We start from the raw sequence: 22,859 nt of genomic DNA, 5'->3' as shown, positions 1-22,859 counted from the left end.
CTCAGAGCGGTAACCCTGAACTGGATCCATGGGAAGTGAGTAATGTGCAGGGAGAGGGTGGCAGCAATACTGAAGATATCGTGATGAGATTGCATTATGTAGGGACACTAAAACCAATGCAAATTGTTACTAATCTGCACAGAGAGCAAGGCAGTCCGTGGACTCCCCCTCATGTCAGAGAGACATCTCTATTACAGTCCTGTATGATTAGGATGTAGGGGAGCAGTACCTGCTGTGTCCAGTAGATGTCACATTGCTGGATTGTCACCTGTGTAAGCAGATGCTGTGTGATTAGGATGTAGGGGAGCAGTACCTGCTGTAACCAGTAGGGGTCACATTGCTGGATTATCTCCTGTGTAAGCAGATGCTGTGTGATGTAGGGGAGCAGTACCTGCTGTGTCCAGTAGGGGTCACATTGCTGGATTGTCTCCTGTGTAAGCAGATGCTGTGTGATGTAGGGGAGCAGTACCTGCTGTGACCAGTAGGTGTCACATTGCTGGATTGTCTCCTGTGTAAGCAGATGCTGTGTGATGTAGGGGAGCTGTACCTGCTGTGACCAGTAGGTGTCACATCGCTGGATTGTCTCCTGTGTAAGCAGATGCTGTGTGCTGTAGGGGAGCAGTACCTGCTGTGACCAGTAGGGGTCACATCGCTGGATTGTCTCCTGTGTAAGCAGATGCTGTGTGATGTAGGGGAGCAGTACCTGCTGTGACCAGTAGGTGTCACATCGCTGGATTGTCTCCTGTGTAAGCAGATGCTGTGTGCTTCAGGGGAGCAGTACCTGCTGTGACCAGTAGGGGTCACATCGCTGGATTGTCTCCTGTGTAAGCAGATGCTGTGTGATGTAGGGGAGCAGTACCTGCTGTGACCAGTAGGGGTCACATCGCTGGATTGTCTCCTGTGTAAGCAGATGCTGTGTGATGTAGGGGAGCAGTACCTGCTGTGACCAGTAGGTGTCACATCGCTGGATTGTCTCCTGTGTAAGCAGATGCTGTGTGCTTCAGGGGAGCAGTACCTGCTGTGACCAGTAGGGGTCACATCGCTGGATTGTCTCCTGTGTAAGCAGATGCTGTGTGATGTAGGGGAGCAGTACCTGCTGTGGCCAGTAGGTGTTACATTGCTGGATTGTCTCCTGTGTAAGCAGATGCTGTGTGATGTAGGGGAGCAGTACCTGCTGTAACCAGTGGGTGTCACATTGCTGGATTGTCACCTGTGTAAGCAGATGCTGTGTGATGTAGGGGAGCAGTACCTGCTGTAACCAGTAGGGGTCACATTGCTGGATTGTCTCCTGTGTAAGCAGATGCTGTGTGATGTCGGGGGAGCAGTACTTGCTGTGTCCAGTAGGGGTCACATTGCTGGATTGTCTCCTGTGTATGCAGATGCTGTGTGATGTAGGGGAGCAGTACCTACTGTAACCAGTAGGTGTCACATTGCCGGATTGTCTCCTGTGTAAGCAGATGCTGTGTGATTAGGATGTAGGGGAGCAGTACCTGCTGTGTCCAGTAGGGGTCACATTGCTGGATTATCTCCTGTGTAAGCAGATGCTGTGTGATGTAGGGGAGCAGTACCTGCTGTCACCAGTAGATGTCACATTGCCGGATTGTCTCCTGTGTAAGCAGATGCTGTGTGATGTAGGGGAGCAGTACCTGCTGTGACCAGTAGGTGTCACATTGCTGGATTGTCTCCTGTGCAAGCAGATGCTGTGTGATGTAGGGGAGCAGTACCTTCTGTGACCAGTAGGGGTCACATTGCTGGAGTGTCTCCTGTGTAAGCAGATGCTGTGTGATGTAGGGGAGCAGTACCTGCTGTGACCAGTAGGGGTCACATTGCTGGATTGTCTCCTGTGTAAGCAGCTGCTGTGTGATGTAGGGGAGCAGTACCTGCTGTAACCAGTAGGGGTCACATTGCTGGATTGTCTCCTGTGTAAGCAGATGCTGTGTGATGTAGGGGAGCAGTACCTGCTGTGACCAGTAGGTGTCACATTGCTGGATTGTCTCCTGTGTAAGCAGATGCTGTGTGATGTAGGGGAGCTGTACCTGCTGTGACCAGTAGGTGTCACATCGCTGGATTGTCTCCTGTGTAAGCAGATGCTGTGTGCTGTAGGGGAGCAGTACCTGCTGTGACCAGTAGAGGTCACATCGCTGGATTGTCTCCTGTGTAAGCAGATGCTGTGTGATGTAGGGGAGCAGTACCTGCTGTGACCAGTAGGTGTCACATCGCTGGATTGTCTCCTGTGTAAGCAGATGCTGTGTGATGTAGGGGAGCAGTACCTGCTGTGACCAGTAGGGGTCACATTGCTGGATTGTCTCCTGTGTAAGCAGATGCTGTGTGATGTAGGGGAGCAGTACCTGCTGTGACCAGTAGGGGTTACATTGCTGGATTGTCTCCTGTGTGAGCAGATGCTGTGTGATGTAGGGGAGCAGTACCTGCTGTGACCAGTAGGGGTCACATTGCTGGATTGTCTCCTGTGTAAGCAGATGCTGTGTGATGTAGGGGTGCAGTACCTGCTGTGACCAGTAGGGGTCACATTGCTGGATTGTCTCTTGTGTAAGCAGATGCTGTGTGATGTAGGGGAGCAGTACCTGCTGTGACCAGTAGGGGTCACATTGCTGGATTGTCTCCTGTGTAAGCAGATGCTGTGTGATGTAGGGGAGCAGTACCTGCTGTAACCAGTAGGGGTCACATTGCTGGATTGTCTCCTGTGTAAGCAGATGCTGTGTGATGTAGGGGAGCAGTACCTGCTGTGACCAGTAGGTGTCACATTGCTGGATTGTCTCCTGTGTAAGCAGATGCTGTGTGATTAGGATGTAGGGGAGCAGTACCTGCTGTGTCCAGTAGGGGTCACATTGCTGGATTGTCTCCTGTGTAAGCAGATGCTGTGTGATGTAGGGGAGCTGTACCTGCTGTGACCAGTAGGGGTCACATTGCTGGATTGTCTCCTGTGTAAGCAGATGCTGTGTGATGTAGGGAAGCAGTACCTGCTGTAACCAGTAGATGTCACATCACTGGATTGTCTCCTGTGTAAGCAGATGCTGTGTGATGTAGGGGAGCAGTACCTGCTGTAACCACTAGGGGTCACATTGCTGGATTGTCTCCTGTGTAAGCAGATGCTGTGTGATGTAGGGGAGCAGTACCTGCTGTAACCAGTAGGGGTCACATTGCTGGATTGTCTCCTGTGTAAGCAGATACTGTGTGATTAGGATGTAGGGGAGCAGTACCTGCTGTGACCAGTGGGTGTCACATTGCTGGATTGTCACCTGTGTATGCAGATGCTGTGTGATGTAGGGGAGCAGTACCTGCTGTGACCAGTAGGTGTCACATTGCTGGATTGTCTCCTGTGTAAGCAGATGCTGTGTGATGTAGGGGAGCAGTACCTGCTGTGACCAGTAGGGGTCACATTGCTGGATTGTCACCTGTGTAAGCAGATGCTGTGTGATGTAGGGGAGCAGTACCTGCTGTGACCAGTAGGTGTCACATTGCTGGATTGTCTCCTGTGTAAGCAGATGCTGTGTGATGTAGGGGAGCAGTACCTGCTGTGACCAGTAGGGGTCACATTGCTGGATTGTCTCCTGTGTAAGCAGATGCTGTGTGATGTCGGGGGAGCAGTACTTGCTGTGTCCAGTAGGGGTCACATTGCTGGATTGTCTCCTGTGTAAGCAGATGCTGTGTGATGTAGGGGAGCAGTACCTGCTGTGACCAGTAGGTGTCACATTGCTGGATTGTCTCCTGTGTATGCAGATGCTGTGTGATGTAGGGGAGCAGTACCTGCTGTAACCAGTAGGGGTCACATTGCTGGATTGTCTCCTGTGTAAGCAGATGCTGTGTGATGTCGGGGGAGCAGTACTTGCTGTGTCCAGTAGGGGTCACATTGCTGGATTGTCTCCTGTGTAAGCAGATGCTGTGTGATGTAGGGGAGCAGTACCTGCTGTGACCAGTAGGGGTCACATTGCTGGATTGTCTCCTGTGTAAGAAGATGCTGTGTGATGTAGGGGAGCAGTACCTGCTGTGTCCAGTAGGTGTCACATTGCTGGATTGTCTCCTGTGTAAGCAGATGCTGTGTGATGTAGGGGGAGCAGTACCTGCTGTGTCCAGTAGGGGTCACATTGCTGGATTGTCTCCTGTGTAAGCAGATGCTGTGTGATGTAGGGGAGCAGTACCTGCTGTGACCAGTAGGGGTCACATTGCTGGATTGTCTCCTGTGTATGCAGATGCTGTGTGATGTAGGGGAGCAGTACCTGCTGTAACCAGTAGGGGTCACATTGCTGGATTGTCTCCTGTGTAAGCAGATGCTGTGTGATGTCGGGGGAGCAGTACTTGCTGTGTCCAGTAGGGGTCACATTGCTGGATTGTCTCCTGTGTAAGCAGATGCTGTGTGATGTAGGGGAGCAGTACCTGCTGTGACCAGTAGGGGTCACATTGCTGGATTGTCTCCTGTGTAAGAAGATGCTGTGTGATGTAGGGGAGCAGTACCTGCTGTGTCCAGTAGGTGTCACATTGCTGGATTGTCTCCTGTGTAAGCAGATGCTGTGTGATGTAGGGGGAGCAGTACCTGCTGTGTCCAGTAGGGGTCACATTGCTGGATTGTCTCCTGTGTATGCAGATGCTGTGTGATTAGGATGTAGGGGAGCAGTACCTGTTGTGTCCAGTAGGTGTCACATTGCTGGATTGTCTCCTGTGTATGCAGATGCTGTGTGATGTAGGGGAGCAGTACCTGCTGTAACCAGTAGGTGTTACATTGCTGGATTGTCTCCTGTGTAAGCAGATGCTGTGTGATGTAGGGGGAGCAGTACCTGCTGTGGCCAGTAGGGGGTCACATCACTGGATTGTCTCCTGTGTAAGCAGATTCTGTGTGATGTAGTGGAGCAGTACCTGCTGTGTCCAGTAGGGGTCACATTGCTGGATTGTCTCCTGTGTAAGCAGATGCTGTGTGATGTAGGGGAGCAGTACCTGCTGTGACCAGTAGGTGTCACATTGCTGGATTGTCTCCTGTGTAAGCAGATGCTGTGTGATGTAGGGGAGCAGTACCTGCTCTGACCAGTAGGGGTCACATTGCTGGATTGTCTCCTGTGTAAGCAGATGCTTTGTGATTAGGATGTAGGGGAGCAGTACCTGCTGTGTCCAGTAGGGGTCACATTGCTGGATTGTCTCCTGTGTAAGCAGATGCTGTGTGATGTAGGGGAGCAGTACCTGCTGTGACCAGTAGAGGTCACATTGCTGGATTGTCTCCTGTGTATGCAGATGCTGTGTGATGTAGGGGAGCAGTACCTGCTGTAACCAGTAGGGGTGACATTGCTGGATTGTCTCCTGTGTAAGCAGATGCTGTGTGATGTAGGGGAGCAGTACCTGCTGTGACCAGTAGGTGTCACAATGCTGGATTGTCTCCTGTGTAAGCAGATGCTGTGTGATGTAGTGGGAGCAGTACCTGCTGTGACCAGTACGTTTCACATTGCTGAATTGTCTCCTGTGTAAGCAGATGCTGTGTGATGTTGGGGAGCAGTACCTGCTGTGACCAGTAGGGGTCGCATTGCTGGATTGTCTCCAGTGTAAGCAGATGCTGTGTGATGTAGGGGAGCAGTACCTGCTGTATCCAGTAGAGGTCACATTACTGGATTGTCTCCTGTGTATGCAGATGCTGTGTGATGTAGGGGAGCAGTACCTGCTGTGACCAGTAGGTGTCACATTGCTGGATTGTCTCCTGTGTAAGCAGATGCTGTGTGATGTAGGGGAGCAGTACCTGCTGTGACCAGTAGGTGTCACATTGCTGGATTGTCTCCTGTGTAAGCAGATGCTGTGTGATGTAGGGGAGCAGTACCTGCTGTGACCAGTAGGTGTCACATTGCTGGATTGTCTCCTGTGTAAGCAGATGCTGTGTGATGTAGGGGAGCAGTACCTGCTGTGACCAGTAGGTGTCACATTGCTGGATTGTCTCCTGTGTAAGCAGATGCTGTGTGATTAGGATGTAGGGGGAGCAGTACCTGCTGTGACCAGTAGGTGTCACATTGCTGGATTGTCTCCTGTGTAAGCAGATGCTGTGTGATGTAGGGGAGCAGTACCTGCTGTGACCAGTAGCTGTCACATTGCTGGATTGTCTCCTGTGTAAGCAGATGCTGTGTGATGTAGGGGAGCAGTACCTGCTGTGACCAGTAGGTGTCACATTGCTGGATTGTCTCCTGTGTAAGCAGATGCTGTGTGATGTAGGGGAGCAGTACCTGCTGTAACCAGTAGGTGTCACATTGCTGGATTGTCTCCTGTGTAAGCAGATGCTGTGTGATGTAGGGGAGCAGTACCTGCTGTGACCAGTAGGTGTCACATTGCTGGATTGTTTCCTGTGTAAGCAGATGCTGTGTGATGTAGGGGGAGCAGTACCTGCTGTGACCAGTAGGTGTCACATTGCTGGATTGTTTCCTGTGTAAGCAGATGCTGTGTCATGTAGGGGAGCAGTACCTGCTGTGACCAGTAGGTGTCACATATCTGTATTATCTCCTGTGTATGCAGATGCTGTGTGATTAGGATGTATGGGGAGCAGTACCTGCTGTGACCAGTAGGTGTCACATTGCTGGATTGTCTCCTGTGTAAGCAGATGCTGTGTGATGTAGGGGAGCAGTACCTGCTGTGACCAGTAGGGGTCACATTGCTGGATTGTCTCCTGTGTAAGCAGATGCTGTGTGATGTAGGGGAGCAGTACCTGCTGTGACCAGTAGGTGTCACATTGCTGGATTGTTTCCTGTGTAAGCAGATGCTGTGTGATGTAGGGGGAGCAGTACCTGCTGTGACCAGTAGGTGTCACATTGCTGGATTGTTTCCTGTGTAAGCAGATGCTGTGTCATGTAGGGGAGCAGTACCTGCTGTGACCAGTAGGTGTCACATATCTGTATTATCTCCTGTGTATGCAGATGCTGTGTGATTAGGATGTATGGGGAGCAGTCCCTGCTGTGACCAGTAGGGGTCACATTTCTTTATTGTCTCCCGTGTAAGCAGATGCTGTGTGATGTAGGGGAGCAGTACCTGCTGTGACCAGTAGGTGTCACATATCTGGATTGTCTCCTGTGTATGCAGATGCTGTGTGATGTAGGGGAGCAGTACCTGCTGTGACCAGTAGGGGTCACATTGCTGGATTGTCTCCTGTGTAAGCAGATGCTGTGTGATGTATGTGGAGCAGTACCTGCTGTGACCAGTAGGGGTCACATTGCTGGATTGTCTCCAGTGTAAGCAGGTGCTGTGTGATGTAGGGGGAGTAGTACCTGCTGTGTCCAGTAGGGGTCACATTGCTGGATTGTCTCCCTTGTAAGCAGATTCTGTGTGATGTAGTGGAGCAGTACCTGCTGTGTCCAGTAGGGGTCACATTGCTGGATTGTCTCCTGTGTAAGCAGATGCTGTGTGATGTAGGGGAGCAGTACCTGCTGTGACCAGTAGGTGTCACATTGCTGGATTGTCTCCTGTGTAAGCAGATGCTGTGTGATGTAGGGGAGCAGTACCTGCTCTGACCAGTAGGGGTCACATTGCTGGATTGTCTCCTGTGTAAGCAGATGCTTTGTGATTAGGATGTAGGGGAGCAGTACCTGCTGTGACCAGTAGAGGTCACATTGCTGGATTGTCTCCTGTGTATGCAGATGCTGTGTGATGTAGGGGAGCAGTACCTGCTGTAACCAGTAGGGGTGACATTGCTGGATTGTCTCCTGTGTAAGCAGATGCTGTGTGATGTAGGGGAGCAGTACCTGCTGTGACCAGTAGGTGTCACATTGCTGGATTGTCTCCTGTGTAAGCAGATGCTGTGTGATGTAGTGGGAGCAGTACCTGCTGTGACCAGTACGTTTCACATTGCTGAATTGTCTCCTGTGTAAGCAGATGCTGTGTGATGTTGGGGAGCAGTACCTGCTGTGACCAGTAGGGGTCGCATTGCTGGATTGTCTCCAGTGTAAGCAGATGCTGTGTGATGTAGGGGAGCAGTACCTGCTGTATCCAGTAGAGGTCACATTACTGGATTGTCTCCTGTGTATGCAGATGCTGTGTGATGTAGGGGAGCAGTACCTGCTGTGACCAGTAGGTGTCACATTGCTGGATTGTCTCCTGTGTAAGCAGATGCTGTGTGATGTAGGGGAGCAGTACCTGCTGTGACCAGTAGGTGTCACATTGCTGGATTGTCTCCTGTGTAAGCAGATGCTGTGTGATGTAGGGGAGCAGTACCTGCTGTGACCAGTAGGTGTCACATTGCTGGATTGTCTCCTGTGTAAGCAGATGCTGTGTGATGTAGGGGAGCAGTACCTGCTGTGACCAGTAGGTGTCACATTGCTGGATTGTCTCCTGTGTAAGCAGATGCTGTGTGATTAGGATGTAGGGGGAGCAGTACCTGCTGTGACCAGTAGGTGTCACATTGCTGGATTGTCTCCTGTGTAAGCAGATGCTGTGTGATGTAGGGGAGCAGTACCTGCTGTGACCAGTAGCTGTCACATTGCTGGATTGTCTCCTGTGTAAGCAGATGCTGTGTGATGTAGGGGAGCAGTACCTGCTGTGACCAGTAGGTGTCACATTGCTGGATTGTCTCCTGTGTAAGCAGATGCTGTGTGATGTAGGGGAGCAGTACCTGCTGTAACCAGTAGGTGTCACATTGCTGGATTGTCTCCTGTGTAAGCAGATGCTGTGTGATGTAGGGGAGCAGTACCTGCTGTGACCAGTAGGTGTCACATTGCTGGATTGTTTCCTGTGTAAGCAGATGCTGTGTGATGTAGGGGGAGCAGTACCTGCTGTGACCAGTAGGTGTCACATTGCTGGATTGTTTCCTGTGTAAGCAGATGCTGTGTCATGTAGGGGAGCAGTACCTGCTGTGACCAGTAGGTGTCACATATCTGTATTATCTCCTGTGTATGCAGATGCTGTGTGATTAGGATGTATGGGGAGCAGTACCTGCTGTGACCAGTAGGTGTCACATTGCTGGATTGTCTCCTGTGTAAGCAGATGCTGTGTGATGTAGGGGAGCAGTACCTGCTGTGACCAGTAGGGGTCACATTGCTGGATTGTCTCCTGTGTAAGCAGATGCTGTGTGATGTAGGGGAGCAGTACCTGCTGTGACCAGTAGGTGTCACATTGCTGGATTGTTTCCTGTGTAAGCAGATGCTGTGTGATGTAGGGGGAGCAGTACCTGCTGTGACCAGTAGGTGTCACATTGCTGGATTGTTTCCTGTGTAAGCAGATGCTGTGTCATGTAGGGGAGCAGTACCTGCTGTGACCAGTAGGTGTCACATATCTGTATTATCTCCTGTGTATGCAGATGCTGTGTGATTAGGATGTATGGGGAGCAGTCCCTGCTGTGACCAGTAGGGGTCACATTTCTTTATTGTCTCCCGTGTAAGCAGATGCTGTGTGATGTAGGGGAGCAGTACCTGCTGTGACCAGTAGGTGTCACATATCTGGATTGTCTCCTGTGTATGCAGATGCTGTGTGATGTAGGGGAGCAGTACCTGCTGTGACCAGTAGGGGTCACATTGCTGGATTGTCTCCTGTGTAAGCAGATGCTGTGTGATGTATGTGGAGCAGTACCTGCTGTGACCAGTAGGGGTCACATTGCTGGATTGTCTCCAGTGTAAGCAGGTGCTGTGTGATGTAGGGGGAGTAGTACCTGCTGTGTCCAGTAGGGGTCACATTGCTGGATTGTCTCCCTTGTAAGCAGATGCTGTGTGATGTAGGGGAGCAGTACCTGCTGTGACCAGGAGGGGTCACATTGCTGGATTGTTTCCTGTGTAAGCAGATGCTGTGTGATGTAGGGGAGCAGTACCTGCTGTGACCAGTAGGTGTCACATATCTGTATTATCTCCTGTGTATGCAGATGCTGTGTGATTAGGATGTATGGGGAGCAGTACCTGCTGTGACCAGTAGGTGTCACATTGCTGGATTGTCTCCTGTGTAAGCAGATGCTGTGTGATGTAGGGGAGCAGTACCTGCTGTGACCAGTAGGGGTCACATTGCTGGATTGTCTCCTGTGTAAGCAGATGCTGTGTGATGTAGGGGAGCAGTACCTGCTGTGACCAGTAGGTGTCACATTGCTGGATTGTTTCCTGTGTAAGCAGATGCTGTGTGATGTAGGGGGAGCAGTACCTGCTGTGACCAGTAGGTGTCACATTGCTGGATTGTTTCCTGTGTAAGCAGATGCTGTGTCATGTAGGGGAGCAGTACCTGCTGTGACCAGTAGGTGTCACATATCTGTATTATCTCCTGTGTATGCAGATGCTGTGTGATTAGGATGTATGGGGAGCAGTCCCTGCTGTGACCAGTAGGGGTCACATTTCTTTATTGTCTCCCGTGTAAGCAGATGCTGTGTGATGTAGGGGAGCAGTACCTGCTGTGACCAGTAGGTGTCACATATCTGGATTGTCTCCTGTGTATGCAGATGCTGTGTGATGTAGGGGAGCAGTACCTGCTGTGACCAGTAGGGGTCACATTGCTGGATTGTCTCCTGTGTAAGCAGATGCTGTGTGATGTATGTGGAGCAGTACCTGCTGTGACCAGTAGGGGTCACATTGCTGGATTGTCTCCAGTGTAAGCAGGTGCTGTGTGATGTAGGGGGAGTAGTACCTGCTGTGTCCAGTAGGGGTCACATTGCTGGATTGTCTCCCTTGTAAGCAGATTCTGTGTGATGTAGTGGAGCAGTACCTGCTGTGTCCAGTAGGGGTCACATTGCTGGATTGTCTCCTGTGTAAGCAGATGCTGTGTGATGTAGGGGAGCAGTACCTGCTGTGACCAGTAGGTGTCACATTGCTGGATTGTCTCCTGTGTAAGCAGATGCTGTGTGATGTAGGGGAGCAGTACCTGCTCTGACCAGTAGGGGTCACATTGCTGGATTGTCTCCTGTGTAAGCAGATGCTTTGTGATTAGGATGTAGGGGAGCAGTACCTGCTGTGACCAGTAGAGGTCACATTGCTGGATTGTCTCCTGTGTATGCAGATGCTGTGTGATGTAGGGGAGCAGTACCTGCTGTAACCAGTAGGGGTGACATTGCTGGATTGTCTCCTGTGTAAGCAGATGCTGTGTGATGTAGGGGAGCAGTACCTGCTGTGACCAGTAGGTGTCACATTGCTGGATTGTCTCCTGTGTAAGCAGATGCTGTGTGATGTAGTGGGAGCAGTACCTGCTGTGACCAGTACGTTTCACATTGCTGAATTGTCTCCTGTGTAAGCAGATGCTGTGTGATGTTGGGGAGCAGTACCTGCTGTGACCAGTAGGGGTCGCATTGCTGGATTGTCTCCAGTGTAAGCAGATGCTGTGTGATGTAGGGGAGCAGTACCTGCTGTATCCAGTAGAGGTCACATTACTGGATTGTCTCCTGTGTATGCAGATGCTGTGTGATGTAGGGGAGCAGTACCTGCTGTGACCAGTAGGTGTCACATTGCTGGATTGTCTCCTGTGTAAGCAGATGCTGTGTGATGTAGGGGAGCAGTACCTGCTGTGACCAGTAGGTGTCACATTGCTGGATTGTCTCCTGTGTAAGCAGATGCTGTGTGATGTAGGGGAGCAGTACCTGCTGTGACCAGTAGGTGTCACATTGCTGGATTGTCTCCTGTGTAAGCAGATGCTGTGTGATTAGGATGTAGGGGGAGCAGTACCTGCTGTGACCAGTAGGTGTCACATTGCTGGATTGTCTCCTGTGTAAGCAGATGCTGTGTGATGTAGGGGAGCAGTACCTGCTGTGACCAGTAGCTGTCACATTGCTGGATTGTCTCCTGTGTAAGCAGATGCTGTGTGATGTAGGGGAGCAGTACCTGCTGTGACCAGTAGGTGTCACATTGCTGGATTGTCTCCTGTGTAAGCAGATGCTGTGTGATGTAGGGGAGCAGTACCTGCTGTAACCAGTAGGTGTCACATTGCTGGATTGTCTCCTGTGTAAGCAGATGCTGTGTGATGTAGGGGAGCAGTACCTGCTGTGACCAGTAGGTGTCACATTGCTGGATTGTTTCCTGTGTAAGCAGATGCTGTGTGATGTAGGGGGAGCAGTACCTGCTGTGACCAGTAGGTGTCACATTGCTGGATTGTTTCCTGTGTAAGCAGATGCTGTGTCATGTAGGGGAGCAGTACCTGCTGTGACCAGTAGGTGTCACATATCTGTATTATCTCCTGTGTATGCAGATGCTGTGTGATTAGGATGTATGGGGAGCAGTACCTGCTGTGACCAGTAGGTGTCACATTGCTGGATTGTCTCCTGTGTAAGCAGATGCTGTGTGATGTAGGGGAGCAGTACCTGCTGTGACCAGTAGGGGTCACATTGCTGGATTGTCTCCTGTGTAAGCAGATGCTGTGTGATGTAGGGGAGCAGTACCTGCTGTGACCAGTAGGTGTCACATTGCTGGATTGTTTCCTGTGTAAGCAGATGCTGTGTGATGTAGGGGGAGCAGTACCTGCTGTGACCAGTAGGTGTCACATTGCTGGATTGTTTCCTGTGTAAGCAGATGCTGTGTCATGTAGGGGAGCAGTACCTGCTGTGACCAGTAGGTGTCACATATCTGTATTATCTCCTGTGTATGCAGATGCTGTGTGATTAGGATGTATGGGGAGCAGTCCCTGCTGTGACCAGTAGGGGTCACATTTCTTTATTGTCTCCCGTGTAAGCAGATGCTGTGTGATGTAGGGGAGCAGTACCTGCTGTGACCAGTAGGTGTCACATATCTGGATTGTCTCCTGTGTATGCAGATGCTGTGTGATGTAGGGGAGCAGTACCTGCTGTGACCAGTAGGGGTCACATTGCTGGATTGTCTCCTGTGTAAGCAGATGCTGTGTGATGTATGTGGAGCAGTACCTGCTGTGACCAGTAGGGGTCACATTGCTGGATTGTCTCCAGTGTAAGCAGGTGCTGTGTGATGTAGGGGGAGTAGTACCTGCTGTGTCCAGTAGGGGTCACATTGCTGGATTGTCTCCCTTGTAAGCAGATGCTGTGTGATGTAGGGGAGCAGTACCTGCTGTGACCAGGAGGGGTCACATTGCTGGATTGTTTCCTGTGTAAGCAGATGCTGTGTGATGTAGGGGAGCAGTACCTGCTGTGACCAGTAGGTGTCACATTGCTGGATTGTCTCCTGTGTAAGCAGATGCTGTGTGATGTCTGGGGAGCAGTTCCTGCTGTGACCAGTAGGGGTCACATTGCTGGATTGTCTCCCGTGTAAGCAGATGCTGTGTGATGTAGGGGAGCAGTACCTGCTGTGACTAGTAGGGGTCACATTGCTGGATTGTCTCCCGTGTAAGCAGATGCTGTGTGATGTAGGGGAGCAGTACCTGCTGTGACCAGTAGGGGTCACATTGCTGGATTGTCTCCTGTGTAAGCAGATGCCGTGTGATGTATGGGGAGCAGTACCTGCTGTGACCAGTAGGGGTCACATTGCTGGATTGTCTCCTGTGTAAGCAGATGCTGTGTGATTAGCATGTAGGGGAGCAGTACCTGCTGTGGCCAGTAGGTATCACATTGCTGGATTGTCTCCTGTGTAAGCAGATGCTGTGTGATTAGGATGTATGGGGAGCAGTACCTGCTGTGACCAGTAGGTGTCACATTGCTGGGTTGTCCCCTGTGTAAGCAGATGCTGTGTGATGTAGGGGAACAGTACCTGCTTGTCAGGAACCGGCCCGCGGCACGCCTGCGTATACGGTTCCCGACTGCGGGTTTGACCAGATTAAGCGGGGAACAGCCTTATTTAAGCTACAAACAAGGCTGGAACCCCTCAAACACTTCCCACTGCCACCACTAGCGTTGCTAGACACGTTCACTCAGCTATCGAGTGCTCAATACGCAATCTGCGTTTTCGTATTTGGGTCAGCTCTGCGCTTAGGCCAAATACGAGAGCGCCACGCACACACACACCGTTGCAATCTTACACTATAGTGACGCAAAACCACTAACAGTCGTTCCGAACGATACTGTTAGCTACTCGCACTGGCGTTTCGTACGTTGGGTCAGCTGCGCGCTTTAGGCCAACGTATGACAAACGCCCCCACACACAATGCAATTACAAATTCATATGGTAGTGTTGCTCAAACATACAATTAGGCACGGACTTATACACAGCTACACTGCAGTCTCCTCTAGGCTATGAGTGTTAGTTTAGTACGGCAGAAGTCAAGCTTATTAAATAATAATTTAATATTCCAGAAAAACATGGAACAGTGCAGAACAGAATATATACAAAAGATTACAAAAAACAAAGTAAAAATAGTTACAAGATAAAAGTTACAAAGATAACACACACGGATATTTGCGTAAAATAAAAATGGGGATTAAAAAAACGTTACCAACTTGAAGGTCTCAACGTTGTCGGCAGGAGCATGCCGCTTGTTCGACCAGAAGTCGAGATCAACTCTAGCTATGCGCTAACTCCAAGAGCAGATACCGGTGGCTGTCCTGGGCCAGCTTAAATAGTCTGAAGTGTCCCCTGGGGCATTTAATGTCCAGCCCCCAGGAACTAATGCACTTTCCATGTTTGTGACATCACTGAATGCTTGTCATAATCTTTCTTGTGATATGCAAACTTCAAAGGGGTTCCTGTTTTGGCTTCTTGAAGTTTGCAGAATTCAATAGGTGAGATTGTATCCTACCAGACATCAAAAAGCTTCCTCCACATTATTTCCTTGGTTAAAGTGTATTTTAGCACATATATGAAAAGATTGAATTTTGGTTACAGGTAGCAGTTTGCCTGTAATTGCCTGTAGACAGACGCGGACAATCACACCTGGGACAGCAGATCAAAAGTGACTGCTAGTGGCTTAATGAGCCGCTTCCTTGCCTATTGAAGGTGACTGGTCTTATTCACTGAAGACCTCTTTAGATGCAAATGTAGGTCTAGTGACCCACCCACACAAAATACATGAACAGTCCATGAATCTAGCCTGCATATCTACACCTTTGACATACCACAGCAGATATAAAAATGGGAAAATGAAAATATATTACTGTATTATCCTTAACAGCATCCGCACCCAAATATATTCCTGACACGCCCCCTCTTCCAGATGGCGCCGGCAGATGATTCTAACGAATCGTCCTGCCAAAGCCGACACTGACGGCCGGGCCTGGGGGGGGTAACTCCTTAGCTCCAAGCTACAGGAAGGGAAAAGTTGGTCAGGTTGCTGCAATGTGTCGTTGCCCTTGGCAACCTGACGTAACCAACCAGGGGAATGCGAGTCAGTGACGACCGTGAATTGGCGACCATAGAGACAGTACTGCAACTGGGGAAGGGTTCCAACCGTCGCTACACGCACTTTCTCTATAGTGGCACGAGTTATCTCTCGGTCCCTTTGGGGCACGATAATCTGCCGGTCTGCCTCCTCCCCTTCGGACAGCTCCGAGGGAATAACTTCCCAGAACCCTCTCAGCCCGCCCCTCCCAGCTGGTGACCTGCTGGCTAGCCCCCTGAGCTCTTCCAGGCTGCTGTCAAATCGAACAGCCCCAGAGAGCTCAGTGCTGCCTGTCACACATTCCAGGAAGGCTGCAGACGGAGAGGCTCCTGGGCCCTCAGGGCCAGGTTCCGAATTGGATGTGGCTGACCCAGCAGCATTTGCCACTTCGGTGGACAGTCCCTCTGCTGTAGACCCGCTAGCGCTGCGGGTTACCACGGCAGCTGAGGGAGCGCCCACATTACACATATCATAAACCACATCACCTTTGGTCTTGAAACCATCTGAAGGGAAAAGATCTGGCCTGGTGCCATCTGCCCCTTCAGTAGACAGTCCATCTGCTGCAGCCCAGCGACCACCGCTGGTTACTCCTGCAGCCGACGGAGTGTCCACAGGACAAGCATCATTATGTAGCACAACACATATGATATCAACATTATCCGTCTTATACATATTGATATTTAGAACATCACATAAAACATCCACATTATCTGTATCATTACACACATTGCTACTCAGCACTTCACAAGTATCATCAACAGTTCCTGCCTCGATCGCCTCGATAGTCCGTGCGTCATAAATGACATCATCAGTTTCTGCATTCTCTTTATCAACATGTCCCACTCCAGGCCTAGGCACTGGAGACTCACTAGGGCTGGCTCCTAGTATACAGTCCATAGCCCCTGGGGCCTCACCAGCACTCCCCACTTGCAGTACGTTATCAAATAGTACCTTGCAAGAGTCCTGAACTTCTGCTGGGGATGCAGGCCCCACAGGGTTTGGAGTAGGCTCATATCTGGCTACTAACCGTCCCAGGTCAGTACCCAGCAAAACATTGGTGGGGATTTTGTCAGTTACCCCAACTTCTTTTAATCCGCTGCCGGCCCCCCAATCCAGGTGGACCAAGGCGGTGGGTATGGCTGGGGTGACACCCCCAATTCCTCTGACAGCAATCATTTTCCCAGGTATGTACTGCTCTGGGTTCACAAGCTGGGGATGTATGAGAGTCACTTCTGCTCCAGTGTCTCTCAGCCCAGTGGCAACTGTACCCCCAACCGTGACAAGCTGCAGATTCTCTGCATAGCCAGTGGCATTCCTGGTAGCACACAGAGCAGTTGGGACTTCACGGGGGTTTGAGGCCTCACTGGATTTTGGGGCCTCCCTCTTCCTCTCTGGGCAAGTCGTGCTGATATGACCCACCCTGTCACATACAAAGTATTTCCGAGTGTCAGGTTGCTTGAATCCAGGAGACAGCGGTGCTTGCCTCCTCTGGGTGCTGGGTGACACAGGTTTAGCAATCTGTTCTCCCCTCCAGCTGGATGTAGTAGTCCTCCGGGACTCAGGTGCTCTATGGGCGGTGTAGGCATCGGCCATTTCCGCAGCCTCATCCACTGTCTTTGGTTCTCGATCCAGCACAAACAGCCGGACCTCAACAGGACAGGTGTGTAGGAACTGGTCTTTTATCATCAGCTCCTGCAGGGCATCCAAGGTTTTGACTGACAGTCCTTTTAACCACGGCTGGAAGGCAGTGCGCAGGTTGCAAGCATGATCCAGGTAGCTGTCATTAGGACCTCGCTGCACTGTCCTGAAACGTTTTCGATACACCTCTGGCGTGAGGTGGTATCGCGCAATGATGGCTTTCTTAATTGCCTCAAAGTCTGTTTCTTCCTCAAGGGGGAGACTCACAAACGCCTCCAGGGCCTTGCCTCTCAGCCCTGGTGTGAGGTATCTTGCCCACTGCTCACGTGGCACCCCATACTGCCGACAAGTCCTTTCAAACCCCTGTAGGAAAGTGTCTATGTCAGAGTCCTTGTCCATAGCGGGGAACTTATCCAGGGGGATTCTGTGGACTCGCTCACCTTCGCGTTCTGCGGGTCCAGCAGACCGGTTCTGCTGCTGAAGTTTAGCCAGCTCCAGCTGGTGTCGCTGTGCAACTTGTTCCCTCTGGGCTTGTCGTATTTCCCTCTCTGCTTGCCGATGTTCCAGAATCAGCTTTAGGCGCAGTTCGGGCTCAGCCGAACCTAGTAGCTGTAGGTCGGCTTCCAGAGATGTCATCTCCGTGTTCGGTGGATCATCTAGGACATCGTCTCCACTCGCATTCTGTGGCGGGAGCGATTCCTCCTCTGGCGTGTCGTGAGCTGCATCCGCTGACGTTGAAGCACGGGCTTGCTCTGCCTCATCATACTCCTTGAGCGCACGAACTAACTGCTCCTTAGTCTGGCCGCTCACCGTCTCGATGCCTTTGTGCTCACACAGGTTGAGTAGTATCTCTTTGTTTTGCTTTGCATAGCTGGATGCTTTCTGAGCCATCGTGTTGCAAAAAAAAGAAAAAAGGGGGGGAGGGAAAGCAAATACCAAGTGTGTATCTTTGAACAAAAAAAACGTATATAGATTCTGCACTGAGTAGACTTCTGTAGGCTAGTTGCTTCTAGCAAGCTTCCAGCCTTTAGTACTCAGAATAGCGAGCTAAACTGCGTACTAATGTACTAAACGTTCCCACCACTGCCAACCAATTATGTCAGGAACCGGCCCGCGGCACGCCTGCGTATACGGTTCCCGACTGCGGGTTTGACCAGATTAAGCGGAGAACAGACTTATTTAAGCTACAAACAAGGCTGGAACCCCTCAAACACTTCCCACTGCCACCACTAGCATTGCTAGACACGTTCACTCAGCTATCGAGTGCTCAATACGCAATCTGCGTTTTCGTATTTGGGTCAGCTCTGCGCTTAGGCCAAATATGAGAGCGCCACGCACACACACACCGTTGCAATCTTACACTATAGTGACGCAAAACCACTAACAGTCGTTCCGAACGATACTGTTAGCTACTCGCACTGGCGTTTCGTACGTTGGGTCAGCTGCGCGCTTTAGGCCAACGTATGACAAACGCCCCCACACACAATGCAATTACAAATTCATATGGTAGTGTTGCTCAAGCATACAATTAGGCACGGACTTATACACAGCTACACTGCAGTCTCCTCTAGGCTATGAGTGTTAGTTTAGTACGGCAGAAGTCAAGCTTATTAAATAATAATTTAATATTCCAGAAAAAACATGGAACAGTGCAGAACAGAATATATACAAAAGATTACAAAAAACAAAGTAAAAATAGTTACAAGATAAAAGTTACAAAGATAACACACACGGATATTTGCGTAAAATAAAAATGGGGATTAAAAAAACGTTACCAACTTGAAGGTCTCAACGTTGTCGGCAGGAGCATGCCGCTTGTTCGACCAGAAGTCGAGATCAACTCTAGCTATGCGCTAACTCCAAGAGCAGATACCGGTGGCTGTCCTGGGCCAGCTTAAATAGTCTGAAGTGTCCCCTGGGGCATTTAATGTCCAGCCCCCAGGAACTAATGCACTTTCCACGTTTGTGACATCACTGAACGCTTGTCATAATCTTTCTTGTGATATGCAAACTTCAAAGGGGTTCCTGTTTTGGCTTCTTGAAGTTTGCAGAATTCAATAGGTGAGATTGTATCCTACCAGACATCAAAAAGCTTCCTCCACATTATTTCCTTGGTTAAAGTGTATTTTAGCACATACATGAAAAGATTGAATTTTGGTTACAGGTAGCAGTTTGCCTGTAATTGCCTGTAGACAGACGCAGACAATCACACCTGGGACAGCAGATCAAAAGTGACTGCTAGTGGCTTAATGAGCCGCTTCCTTGCCTATTGAAGGTGACTGGTCTTATTCACTGAAGACCTCTTTAGATGCAAATGTAGGTCTAGTGACCCACCCACACAAATACATGAACAGTCCATGAATCTACACCTTTGACATACCACAGCAGATATAAAAATGGGAAAATGAAAATATATTACTGTATTATCCTTAACAGCATCCGCACCCCAATATATTCCTGACACTGCTGTCTCCAGTAGGGGTCACATTGCTCGATTGTCTCCTGTGTAAGCAGATGCTGTGTGATGTAGGAGAGAAGTACAAAAAAGGATCCGCAAGCCAAAACAGGATGAGGTAAAAAAAGGGCTGAAATGTTTATTAGAAAAATCCACAGACAAGGCAATAAAATCACAGGATCAACTAACGCATATCGGGCCTACCATCTGCCCTTAGTCGTAGTTGTTTCTAATAAACATTTCAGCCCTTTTTTTACCTCATCCTGTTTTGGCTTGCGGATCCTTTTTTGTACTTCTCTACTACTATGGCCTGGCTTGCCTGATCCTGCACCGACTGGTATGAAGGTTAGGGGTAGAGCGTCATGAACCTTCTTACTGCCTGTGTGATGTAGGGGAGCAGTTCCTGCTGTGACCAGTAGGGGTCACATTGCTGGATTGTCTCCTGTGTAAGCAGATGCTGTGTGATGTAGGGGAGCAGTACCTGCTGTCTCCAGTAGGGGTCACATTGCTCGATTGTCTCCTGTGTAAGCAGATGCTGTGTGATGTAGGGGAGCAGTTCCTGCTGTGACCAGTAGGGGTCACATTGCTGGATTGTCTCCTGTGTAAGCAGATTCTGTGTGATTAGGATGTAGGGGAGCAGTACCTGCTGTGACCAGTAGGGGTCACATTGCTGGATTGTCTCCTGTGTAAGCAGATGCTGTGTGATGTAGGGGGAGCAGTTCCTGCTGTGACCAGTAGGGGTCACATTGCTGGATTGTCTCCTGTGTAAGCAGATGCTGTGTGATGTAGGGGGAGCAGTACCTGCTGTGTCCAGTAGGTGTCACATTGCTGGATTGTCTCCTGTGTAAGCAGATGTTTTGTCTCCTCAGCTGGTGTCACTGGAGGAATACACACGCTTCCTGGAACGAGGTCTGGTGGTTGCCGAGAGCAGAAGTCACAATAGTTACCATTGCCGGACGGCTGACTGCAGGGGTTGGTGCATCTATGAGGACACGGTGAACGAGTTTATCTGTCCCATCTGCGGAGCTGAAAACTGTCTCACCTGCAAGGTAACGTACTGGGGGGTGTTGCTCTAGTCGGGGGGGCGCTCTGCTCGGGGGAGGGGTGTGCTTCTCTACTCAGGGGAGGGGTGTCCTGCTCTACTCAGGGGAGGGTGTACCGCTCTGCTCGGAGGAAGGGGGTGGCGCTCTGCTCGGGGGAGGGGGGTGCTGCTCTACTCGGGGAGGGGGTGGTCTACTCGGGGGAGGGGGGGTGCCGCTCTGCTCGGGGGAGGGGGTGCTGCTTTACTCAGGGGAGGGGGTGCTACTCTACTTGGGGGAGGGGGGTGCTGCTCTAATCAGGGGGGGGGGGTGCTGCTCTACTCAGGGGGTGCTGCTCTACTCGGGGGAGGGGGGTGCTGCTTTACTCGGGGGAGGGGGGTGCTGCTTTACTCGGGGGAGGGGGGGTGCTCTACTCGGGGGAGGGGGTTGCTGCTCTACTCAGGGGAGGGGGTGCTGCTCTACTCGGGGGAGGGGTGCCGCTCTGCTCGGAAGAGGAGTGTGCTATCTACTCGGGGGAGGGGTGCTGCTGCTCTACTCCGTGATGGGGGGTTCTGCTCTGGAGTATATTTTAGATTTTTACCCCTTAGTGATTGAGTTTGCCACTCCTGTAGAGCATGTAAATGTCAGGGAGGGGGGTTGTATCATTTGTACAGGGAGATGGGATGTACCATATTCCTGTAGAGGGAGGAGATAACTCTGTACTGTGGGGTGCATATGGGCGGGGCCTGAGCCCACTAACATGGTTGTGTCAGCTTTTCAGCTTCTGTAACATTGATGTGTTGCTGCAAAGCGGATATAACTGAGTTAGTGGGCTTCGGCCCGGAGTGTGACATGCAATACGCTCAGCAAGAAATATTCTCTTTCAGCTACTTACACGATTGCCTCAGGTGACAACCTAGCTGGAGAACTGGTGTCCTGACCTCCTCTTCAGCAAGAAGCACCTCCCACTTATCCTCCCCACCCCCTTTCCATAGTATGGGTCAGACTGCTCAGCACACTGTCTGTACAGTGATTGCTCCTAAATTGTCACCTAAAATTATCACTAATAATCTCTTCTTGCAACAGTAAACTTCCTTCTGTACATAGTTTTAAATGAACAAATAGCACCGTGTTATATGATTATCAACTAACTCTGTATCCTTTCAGGCCATCCATGAAAATATGAACTGCAAAGAATATCAGGATGACCTGCGTATCCGAGCGCAGAACGACTCGGCCGCCAGACAGACCAGTGATATGCTGAAGGTATGAGACAGAGGACAGCCGTTCCTCAGCTATTATACATCTCCTCCCCCTGAGCTCACTATCGCCATCTGCTGCTGAGACAGAGGACAGCCGTTCCTAGATTCAGCTATTATACATCTCCTCCCCCTGAGCTCACTATCGCCATCTGGTGCTGAGACAGAGGACAGCCGTTCCTCAGCTATTATACATCTCCTCCCCCTGAGCTCACTATCGCCATCTGGTGCTGAGACAGAGGACAGCCGTTCCTAGATTCAGCTATTATACATCTCCTCCCCCTGAGCTCACTATCACTATCTGGTGCTGAGACAGAGGACAGCCGTTCCTAGATTCAGCTATTATACATCTCCTCCCTTTGAGCTCATCACCATCTGCTGCTGAGACAGAGGACAGCCGTTCCTAGATTCAGCTATTATACATCTCCTCCCCCTGAGCTCACTATCGCCATCTGGTGCTGAGACAAAGGACAGCTGTTCCTAGATTCAGCTATTATACATCTGCTCTCCCCCTGAGCTCACTATCGCCATCTGCTGCTGAGACAGAGGACAGCCGTTCCTCAGCTATTATACATCTCCTCCCCCTGAGCTCACTATCGCCATCTGCTGCTGAGACAGAGGACAGCCGTTCCTAGATTCAGCTATTATACATCTCCTCCCCCTGAGCTCACTATCGCCATCTGGTGCTGAGACAAAGGACAGCTGTTCCTAGATTCAGCTATTATACATCTGCTCTCCCCCTGAGCTCACTATCGCCATCTGCTGCTGAGACAGAGGACAGCCGTTCCTCAGCTATTATACATCTCCTCCCCCTGAGCTCACTATCGCCATCTGCTGCTGAGACAGAGGACAGCCGTTCCTAGATTCAGCTATTATACATCTCCTCCCCCTGAGCTCACTATCGCCATCTGCTGCTGAGACAGAGGACAGCCGTTCCTCAGCTATTATACATCTCCTCCCCCTGAGCTCACTATCGCCATCTGCTGCTGAAGCAGAGGACAGCCGTTCCTAGATTCAGCTATTATACATCTCCTCCCCCTGAGCTCACTATCGCCATCTGCTGCTGAGACAGAGGACAGCTGTTCCTAGATTCAGCTATTATACATCTGCTCTCCCCCTGAGATCACGATCGCCATCTGCTGCTGAGACAGAGGACAGCCGTTCCTAGATTCAGCTATTATACATCTGCTCTCCCCCTGAGCTCACTATCGCCATCTGCTGCTGAGGCAGAAGACAGCCGTTCCTAGATTCAGCTATTGTATATCTGCCCTTCCACCGGCCTCACTATCACCATCTGCTGCTGAGACAGAGGACAGCCATTCCTAGATTCAGTTATTATACATCTCC

General features: G+C 50.6%; 1 protein-coding gene across 1 annotated transcript in view; it reads left to right on the top strand.

The window, feature by feature from the left end:
* Positions 1–22,859, top strand: part of LOC137519289 (ranBP-type and C3HC4-type zinc finger-containing protein 1-like) — a 238,698-nt gene that overhangs the window by 173,803 nt on the left and 42,036 nt on the right. Inside the window, exons 11-12 of the mRNA XM_068238232.1 lie at positions 20,104–20,283; positions 21,421–21,519. Coding sequence (XP_068094333.1) covers positions 20,104–20,283; positions 21,421–21,519 — 279 coding nt within the window. The remainder of the gene's footprint in view (positions 1–20,103; positions 20,284–21,420; positions 21,520–22,859) is intronic.

Source organism: Hyperolius riggenbachi, chromosome 5 (assembly GCF_040937935.1).
Source record: "Hyperolius riggenbachi isolate aHypRig1 chromosome 5, aHypRig1.pri, whole genome shotgun sequence".
NCBI classification, from domain to species: domain Eukaryota; kingdom Metazoa; phylum Chordata; class Amphibia; order Anura; family Hyperoliidae; genus Hyperolius; species Hyperolius riggenbachi.
The sequence above is the reverse complement of the archived record's forward strand: the minus strand, read 5'-3'. Positions and strand labels throughout refer to the sequence as shown.